General features: G+C 41.5%; 2 protein-coding genes across 2 annotated transcripts; both read right to left on the bottom strand.

The window, feature by feature from the left end:
* Nucleotides 1–1,189: 1,189 nt before the first annotated feature.
* Nucleotides 1,190–4,461, bottom strand: LOC101298790 (peptidyl-prolyl cis-trans isomerase FKBP65-like). Its single transcript, XM_004296919.1, has 11 exons — nucleotides 4,110–4,461; nucleotides 3,935–4,021; nucleotides 3,356–3,616; nucleotides 3,189–3,263; nucleotides 3,019–3,099; nucleotides 2,745–2,939; nucleotides 2,560–2,646; nucleotides 2,299–2,474; nucleotides 2,088–2,210; nucleotides 1,847–1,993; nucleotides 1,190–1,744 (listed from the first exon to the last, which is right to left on the bottom strand). Exons 1-11 carry the CDS (start codon nucleotides 4,309–4,311, stop codon nucleotides 1,478–1,480), a joined length of 1,701 nt encoding a protein of 566 aa, XP_004296967.1. The 5' UTR covers nucleotides 4,312–4,461; the 3' UTR covers nucleotides 1,190–1,477.
* Nucleotides 4,462–6,634: 2,173 nt separating this feature from the next.
* LOC101301382 lies at nucleotides 6,635–9,413 on the bottom strand. The gene is made up of 2 exons (XM_004296928.1): nucleotides 9,236–9,413; nucleotides 6,635–8,731 (listed from the first exon to the last, which is right to left on the bottom strand). Exon 2 carries the CDS (start codon nucleotides 8,691–8,693, stop codon nucleotides 6,696–6,698), a length of 1,998 nt encoding a protein of 665 aa, XP_004296976.1. The 5' UTR covers nucleotides 8,694–8,731; nucleotides 9,236–9,413; the 3' UTR covers nucleotides 6,635–6,695.
* Nucleotides 9,414–9,420: the final 7 nt, after the last annotated feature.

The raw sequence follows: 9,420 nt of genomic DNA, 5'->3' as shown, positions 1-9,420 counted from the left end.
AGTGAGCGAAATAAGGAGTCTCTTATTTTAATTTTAAAGAGGGATCCCACTCTGGAAGGGGACTGTGTATATATATATATATATATCAGTTTCTATCCAGAGCGAAGCTTCACTCTGAAATTAAATTATGAAGTTTCTTATTTGACTCAATTTTCAGTTGTATTTCCACATCTTCATTGTTCAGTTTGTAGAACCAAATACATAGATTACTTCTGCAAAGTTTCATCGAATTTGATGATCGTTTGGGTGTTCATAATCGTGATTTACACAAACAGTTCTTGTGAGACAGGTTTACGGTCCGTTCATTGATTTAATCTAATTCGGTACCTAAACGATCTCAATTTGAATGAAATTTTGCAGGAATGATTTATGCATTTGGTTTTACAAACTGAATGGTGGAGATGTGGAAATACAACCGAAAAGTGAGTCAAATAAGGAACTTCACACTTTAATTTCAGAGCGAAGCTTTGCTATAGATAGGAACTATATATACACACACACAAAGGCCCGTTCTGGTGCGGACGTCCCTCCGTTCGCCACCGAACGGCACCGATGACGGCGCTCCTCCACCCCAGCGGACTCCAGCAGCGTCCCTGACCACTTTCCCTCTCCGGCGAGTCCACCGAATTCCAGTTTTCTGGCGAGATCACCCAAAACTTCAAACAAAATCAATCTCGCTAGAAAACTGGAATTCGGCGAACTCGTCGGGGAGGAAAAATAGTCGGGAACGCTGCTGGAGTCCGCTGGGGTGGAGGCGTGCCGTCGCCGTCCGATGGCAAATGGAGGGATGTTCGCACTTTAAGCCGAGTGCGGACATCCGCTTTGAAACGTTTCTGTATATATATTTATATATATACACACACACACACACACACACTACGGACAAGCATGCCGCTAATCCACTATATCAACATCGGAAAAGTCAATATTTTCAGACACGTCACGTGGCGTGTCGGATACGTGTCGGGCCATGTCCAGCATGTCGAACACTCCGACACTTCGAGTGTCCATGCCACAGAAGTAAAGAAAGAAAAGGGAAAAAAAAAACTCACACCGTCTAGCTAAATATGGTTTTGGCTCATATATGCGTCACAACATTTGTTGTTGATGCAGATCATTATGCTATTACGGACGGCATGGTATAAATAGGCACCATAACTTCATCCTTTCCTCGAAATAACATGTTCTAATGAGGTCTCTTGGATATAGCTTGTTCATTGTTCCAAATCAAGAGATTAATGGAGTTCCAACAGTATGGTCACTGCTCGCATCCTCTACAGTATTGCCAATGATATGTAACCAAGAATAAGAACCAAGATGCAACCAACCCCAAAGAAGAAGAAGATGCAACCAAGGAAAACTGATTTTAATTATTCCATGACATTGATTTTGTTCGGTGTACAAGAAGTATGAAGCTTTCACAAAGTAAACAATACAACACGAAGCCTCTATTTCTGTTCTACGTTAAGGAAAATGGTCACGCCTTGCTATCAATGGTCATTGGAACTGGATCATGTTTGCTCATTTTTGCAAATATATTGCCATAGAATTGAGCATCTTTTTTGTTGTACTCTCGGACTTTTTCCTTTAGAAGCTTGTACTCAAGTTTCACATCTTTGTTGTTTGGTTCAATCTCAAGGGCCTTCTTAATGTCCTGCTCTGCTAAGTCCAAATCAACAAGCTGAATGTAGGCTTGCGCCCTCCTGTACAAGGCTTTCACATTTCGACTATCAAGTTCCAGAACCTGCATTTCAACCACCCACAAGTTAGGAGTTTAGGTGGAAGCAAAGAACCCTGCACTGTCTGAAACTTGAGAAATCAACTTCGTTTTATCAGCAAAAGTTACCTTTGTGCAAAGCTTTTCAGCCTCTTTGTACTTTTTCAGTTTGAGCTTGCATGCAGCATCATTCAGATTGCAAGTGATCTTCAGCACCCTAGCCTGCTGCTTCTCATCATCACTGAAGCTCGAGTCGTACTCTATATATCTCACAGCCTGGCACCAAAAATAAAATTGTAATGTGATGCTAATGACAAAAATGGTAGTTATCAACTGTAAATTCTCATTCCTAAATAAATGCAAAGTTTACCTTTTCGTATCTCTTTGAGGCTCTTTCATATTTGGCAGCCTTAAAGAGTGCGTTGCCTTCTTCCTTCTTTTTGCCAGCCGCTTCAATTTTTTCTTGTGTGTTCATGTCCCAAGATTCCTTCTCCTGCGACCATCAAAACAAAGCTTGGTCTAGTCAATGCTTATACACAACCAGGACTTCCAAACTGTGTCTACAAAACAAACTATCTTACCTTGACAAAGGAGACCAGCTCCACCTCATAATATACAGTTGAATTTGCAGGGACAATAGCCAACTCTTGTGTGGACTCAGACGACCCAAAAGCATATTCAGGTTGAATGGTGACTAGGGCCACTTCCCCTTTCTTCATACTCTTCACCGCTCTATCAAGTCCATCAATAACTTGGTCTGCACAATTTCATTTTAATCATAACTACCACATCTCAACTCAAAATAAGTTCTAGATGCGTTCATAAACAACACTGATTGTTACCTTCATCTATCTTGAATTCAAATGGCTCATTATCATGTCCCTTCTTCGTAAAGATTGTGCCATCATGCAACTTCCCAACCATTTTCACTGAAAGAGATGAGAACAAATATAAAGATTTCTGAGTCCCACGCACAACAAGGATTATAGCATAACTCAAATTTTATTGTATTTGTCCTCAATTTTACCTTGAACAACTGCACCATCATTAGGGCGTTCATAACCCTCTCCCTCCTTTAAGGCCTTTTTCAGGACCTTCTTATCCTTTGTAACATCTGAAACTGTCTTCCAAGAGATCAACTCCAGAGATATACTAAGAGTTGCATTTGGAGGCACTGCACCTTCATCACCAGCAGCTGGTCTTCCAGCCTCACCAAATCCATCTGTAACAATTGCACAGTTGAGATAAAGCAACACATAAAAACAACGAACAATAAGCAAGCATAGCAGATCAATACTCACATTGTGGTTTAACAGTCAAATGGACTTTTTCACCTTTCTTCATTGTTTTCACAGCCTTTGCCAAGGCCGGGCATAAGTAGCCTGCAAGCACAGAACCCACAGTCTGATTACACAAGGAAACAATTGAAGCAGCGGAAGGAAATGCATCAATGACAGGCAAGGAAGCATACCATCTTCAACAGTGAACTCTACCCCATCAGATTTTGATACGAGAGTGCCATCCTCAAGACGAGCCTCGTACTTGACTGAGATTACAACAAAAAGAATCCAGTGAGTTCCAAATCTTTCATCAACATGTGTATTAACAAAGGGAAAACATTATGGATACACAACGTACCAAATACTTCATCAAGGTCTTTTGGATTCTCCCATTTCTCCCCTTCAGTAAGAATCTTCTTAATAACTCCACCGTCCTTGCATATGTCCTTGACACTAGTCCAGGAAAGCAACTCCACATCAAACTGAAGTGTGGCATTGGGAGGAATAGTTGGAGGGGATCCAGACTCGCCATAAGCCAACTCAGGTGGTATGGTGAAAATTGCATTTTCACCTTTCTTCATGGTCTTAATGCCCTCATCCCATCCTTTGATCACTTGTCCTGCAATCAATAGACATTTATACAACTCATCAGACCAAAACAAATCAAACCCAAACAAGGTTTCTCACGAAAGGCTTTTAGCACAAGTCGAGTCTCAGATGACCAGATTTGAAGTACACACTGACAAACCTAAGAAAGTTGATGACAACATTACATATTTTCAACAACCAGTAGCCAAGAGGGCACATGAATTCAATTGATCTTATTGATATCGACTATCGAGTATTACCAAAACCGCATCACTCGTTTATCACTGAATCCAACTTGGAAACACGCACACATCAATCATCACTCATATTTTAGCAACTAAATACTGACCTTGACCAAGACTGAACTTGAAAGGCGTCCCCCGATCACGGCTGGAATCAAACTTGGTGCCATCAAGCAGAGTCCCAGTATAATGAACTGTCCAAAAACAACACCAAACCCATCAAACGCCATTCACCACTCCAAAAAATCCCAACAATCCATCTTCAAAAACACACACACATACCTTGAACCTCGTCGCCGGAGCCAGGCGTCTCCCAGCCTTCACCTTGCTTGATTAGCTTCTTCTTGAGCCCATTCTTCCCAAGCTCCTTCTCATCGCCGACCTTTATTGGGCCCGGGCTGATGGCGTCGTCTTCTTCCTCGGGGATGTCCATGTCGACGTCTTCAGGGTTGGGGCCAGTTGGGAAATCAAAGTCGTCTTCCATCAGAGCTTAGAGAGGATTTTGAGAATTATGAAACGCAGAGAGCTTCTCGGGTTTTTGGTGTTGTGGAGAATGAGGGTGTGAGGATGGGATTTATATAAGAGGGAGGGAGAGTGAGGGGCTCTAGAGAGTTCCGAGCTCTGAAACCAGAAAGAGAGAGTCAGGATGGTTCCAGAAATCTCTCCAATTTTGACGCACGCTCTTTTTATAGTTTCCACTCTCGCTCTGGGTTGGAGAAAATCCACCTAACGGATCTAACCAGTATACTTCTGAATAAACATTAAAATCTTTTCTCTTTTCTCGCCCATAAATAAAAAAACAAATATATAAATAAAGATATGTATTATCTTCCGGACTAAAAGATTATCTTTGTATTGTAACCAAAAAAAAAAAAGGATTATCTTTGTATTGAACGTGATAGGCGAACGTAAAATGAATACTAATAAGATCCAACGGCACGATCATTTGCTTGTGAAAAATATGTAAATATTTCATCTATGTATCCAACGTGATTGTTCTAGTGGAGACCTGGCTAGAAGTGTAAGTTGGATGAATGTGAGCTAGATACTTAAAAAGTCATCTTTTTTTTTTCTTTTGTAAAAAGTACATTGTTAGAAGAGGTATCCAAATTAGATCTCGGCTCGAGCAGTATAGTAGCACACTTTCTCTCTGTTTTTTAACACACCCAAAAATTGTCTTTGTGTAAGTTTTTGTGCTCAAAATGCTAGGTTAATGGTTTCAGCAAGGGCAAAGCGGATTCCACGCACCAAGATACACTTACACTATTAATGTGGAAATGCTCAAATCGCCGTATACGAAAATAGAATGAAGACAATAAACCCTATGTTCCTTCCTCTCATTTTTATTTTTGATCCTATCAAATTAAGCTCCCACAATATGAGTACATCTTCTTCGACCTCAGGTCCACCACCTCATGTGTCGATACCATATAGAATTAGTTTTTTTAGGTTTTAATTTTGTTAACGGATTAGTATATATGTATAATAGTGTGACGTGGATGACCGGATTAAAATATCTTCTTCGACCTCAGGTCCATCACCTCATGTGTCGATACCATATAGAATTATTTTTTTGGGTTTTAATTTTGTTAACGGATTAGTATATATGTATAATAGTATGACGTGGATGACCGGATTAAAATATTACATATTAGTTGCTCGGTTCACTTGCACCTTAGTGTGTAGAAGAATTTTTATTGAGTTTCCCTCTAACATGTTTCATTGGTTTTCTTGAGCGCAGTCATAGTATATTAGTATTCACCAAATAAGGTCATATCTTCAGATATGCAAAGTCCTCTACGAAGGCCTTTCATTTTTCGCCATGTTTTGACACACTTTTTCTTCCCTAACTCTTGTCAACATGCAACGGGGACTTTCAGCTTCCGAGCAACCATCTTAATCTGCTTCTCTTCTAACTGACTTTAAGTTGAAGAACCTATGCACTTCAAAAGGTCAGTGAAGAAATTTTTCCATCTATAGAAGAAGGATATGTCCATGTCAACTTCCATTCGGTAAGCGTCTTCTTGGCGACATTGCTGATTGTTAAGCGTCTTCTTTTGGAACCGCTTGGTTCCACTCTCCAAATTCTCATTGTTCTTCCTCAGAATCACCGTTCCTTTCCTGCTGATAGTGCTGGTCTTGGGCTCTGCTGATAGTGCTGGTCTTGGGTGACTAGCTCATATACAAGTTGCTCTATGCTAATCGTTAATTGTCTCGAACGAGTAGACAGATTTGCCAAATTTGTATTGATATATCTTGGCGAAACCACCCGATGTCTTGTTTCATATTCCCAACCAACATCGATGAGTGATGAGATAGTACCCCTTGGTCCCAATTCAGGCAAAAGATAGAAAGGTAGACAAAGCATCGATCTAGATACCAGAGCAATGTTTGAGACAAATTAATACAGAATTTTTCGTAATGGTACTACTACTATAGTTTCTTCCCAAAATTATAATTCAAAATGTTTATCTGAATCTTGAACTTCCCTATTCAGATAAACTTTAACTTTGAGTGACCTGATCATATGTAGCAGTGATATAACGCAATAGCCAGTCACTATCTAAAGTGTTAAAGAGCATGCTCGATGTAGACTACAGGTTCTGCTTGTTAGATTTGTTTTATAGGTCACTTTCCTCCACCCAAGTTCTTACCAATTCTGGGACTAAATCTGAGAACAAGTATCTCTCCCTCTACCTAAATGCATGAAATTATTAAAATGAAGAAAGGACGCTGAAACAGAAGGACTCCTGGATGCCATTCTGGTAAAAAGGTAAACCACCAACAAATCAACACCAACATCAAATGCACGCACAATTTTTGGTCTTTTTTCTTTTTATTTTATTCATTGAAATGCTTTCCTCTCACCTACGGAGAAGAAGAAACAAACTGTCTGGGTATCCTAAAGAGATCCACTCCTTCAAACGGAGAAGTCCACTCCCCAGAACCAGCAGCTGATGCATCAGCATTAGCAACTCCATCCTGCAAACCCACAAGGGTAACACCATTTATGTTCGCAGAAGCTGGTCTCATTGCAGATTGAGCACCCAAACCAGTAGTTTTCGGATCATAGAAGTTGGCACTGCTCTTCATAGACGAATGCATCCCTGTCCACAACCCGTTGGGCCTTGTAGAGGGTGTCACACCTCTATCCAAACTCCAGTCTATGTTGTTGTAATCTAAGTGCCTATATGAGCCACCGCCAGCACTCCAATCAACTGGAGAGGATGCCCCTGACGAACCTGCTGACCCCAACCCGGAGAATAATCCTAGGGAGGAAGCAGCAGCGAGTGTTTGAGATGCACCTGCTCTATTCCACAAATTATTTCCTCTACTAGGTCCAGGAGAATCCCCAGGGACACCAGAAATAAAATGATGATGTTGTTGTTGCTGTTGCTGCTGTTGTTGCTGTTGTTGATACTGAAACTGGTGGTACATCTGATTTGAACCCAAATTGCTAGTGCTGAGGCTTGTACTGCTTGGTATCTGAGGCAAAAACCCACTCGGCCTCATAAGTTCAACACTAGTAGAAGGATACCAATTGGTGGCATTTCCTGGAGGTGATGAGCTCATGCTAGTAGCTGGAACCTGCTTCGTATTAACAGATTGAGGACGCTGCATCATGATAACTGGTTCCCTCACTGTTCCTGGCAGAAGGTTTTTTAACTCACCTCCAACAGCTACATAGCGTGCCTCTGTCTTGACCGGTGGAGATGCCTGCAAAGGGGAAGCCAAAGAATAGGAAACTGAAGGATTTGATCCGGCACTTGACCACTTTCTCTCAGCTGGAACTGGAGTCGGTTGGCCCTTTGCCCACTCCAACTTTGGTTGTCCTCTCTTCAAAGGCTGCAGAGGTCTGTTTGCAGAATCCACAGGCCCTCCAACTGTAGCTCCTTGTTTAGTGTAGTTAAAGTCCTTATCATCTCTTCTTTGTTGTATCGTAGGAGGAAGATTAGATTTTACTTGTGGCCTCAAGTTCTGATTAACAGTGACTGGAAGCTTGCCGTTACTAGCAGTTGGAGGATCACCAGTTTCTTCTGGCTTAGGTGAAACCGAAGGTGTGTCTTGCTTTGCTATTCTTAAGCTTTCAGCAGCCTTATGAAGATCACCCTCACAGGCTACAATAGCTCTTTCAACCTCCTGTTTCGAGCACTTAAACCTTGCTTCCAAAACAGCAATCTGAGCAAGCTCTTCTGATATGTCAATTTTCAAATTACTGCCACCAGTGTTTTGATCTTTTGGCTTACCTGAATCTTCATCTTCTGCATCTTCAATAAGCCATGCTACTGATTCCTCTACACGGCCTTCATTCTGTATGAGAGCCTCTGTCGTCTTCTCTTGTTCAAAACCCATTGCCACCAGCTGTTGAGCAAGTGCCTCAAGCTTTCTCGACATAAGATAACCGCTACACCGTTCATGCAACTCTTGGGCTCGCCGCTCTTTCTGACGCTGATGCTTCCTCTCATTCTTCTGACGAATTTTCTCTCGCTTGTCGTTGTCAGCTCCCGGTACTGTTTCTGGCTTAGCAGGAGGATTAGATGTTTTGTCTTTATGTTCTTCTGACTCACCAGACCAGCTACCATTATTTGAAACAGAATCATACTCCACTCCAGCAGCCATCGAGCCCCCAGAATGGTCATCTGTTTCATCTATATTCCGAAACCGACTATTACTGTGAATAGCCGACGCAGCGGAAGTCGGTGACAATTCAAGGGTATGGAATGTCCCTAGAAGTGGATTGTATGCACTAGCCGGGATACCACTCCCTGCATTAGCAGGCCCTGCCGACGGCTTTAAAGCAGGCGCCGGGGCCTCTTTCCCTGACTTCTTGTCCTTTGATTTGGATTTCGAAGTCGCTGGAGACATCTTCCAAAAATTCAAAACCAGAGACAATTGAATAATTCCTGCAGCGTTCAACATATAGAATCCCTCTATTCAGTACAGCACAAAATTGAATTAAACCCTACAGTGTTTTATAAAGCAGCATTTCGATACCAAACTGTATAGAATCGCAAACACAAATATGTCAATTATACAATTTAAGGGTTCATCATCCATTTTCTCGAACATTCCGGCACAATGAAGACAAAATTGACGGATCCGCAATTCATGAACTCAGGGCCAGAAAACCCGAAATCGAAACACAACTGAACGCGAAGAACCAAATCAACCCCATGAAACTCATCGTGAATTCAAATTGGCATAGATATTCCGGTCATGAACAAATCTTGAATCACACAGGTCAAATCGACAAAAAACAAAAATCCGACCCGAAACTAATCAACTACGCCAAATTTCGATTCTATCCGCGAAAACATTACACACCCATTAGAGAGAAGAGAAATGAATTGAATCACATCAACAATTGAAACAAAAGAAGAAAGAAATAGAAGAATTAAGGCGCCTACCTCGGGTTCGGTGATCGCTGTGGATCTCAAAGGCGGGTTCGCGGTTTGGGTTTGGAGGATTGAAATCAATGAATGAAAGAACACGAAGGCAATTGCGTTGTTTCAAATGAATAAGGCGAATCAGGGAATATGGATAGAGAGAGAGAGAGAGAGAGAGAGAGAGAGAGAGAGAGAGAGAGAGCGAG

The sequence above is a fragment of the Fragaria vesca genome, linkage group LG4 (assembly GCF_000184155.1).
Source record: "Fragaria vesca subsp. vesca linkage group LG4, FraVesHawaii_1.0, whole genome shotgun sequence".
Classification (NCBI taxonomy): domain Eukaryota; kingdom Viridiplantae; phylum Streptophyta; class Magnoliopsida; order Rosales; family Rosaceae; genus Fragaria; species Fragaria vesca.
Note: the sequence above shows the minus strand (reverse complement) of the source record. Positions and strands in the feature narration are given on the sequence as shown.

Coding starts and splice junctions, on each gene's coding strand:
- LOC101298790 (XM_004296919.1), bottom strand. CDS start 4,311: ATGGAAGACGACTTTGATTTCCCAACTGGCCCCAACCCTGAAGACGTC. Junction 2,940..3,018: donor TTTGACTGTTAAACCACAAT/GTGAGTATTGAT, acceptor CAATTGTTACAG/ATGGATTTGGTGAGGCTGGA. Junction 2,475..2,559: donor TGAATTCAAGATAGATGAAG/GTAACAATCAGT, acceptor GAAATTGTGCAG/ACCAAGTTATTGATGGACTT.
- LOC101301382 (XM_004296928.1), bottom strand. CDS start 8,693: ATGTCTCCAGCGACTTCGAAATCCAAATCAAAGGACAAGAAGTCAGGG.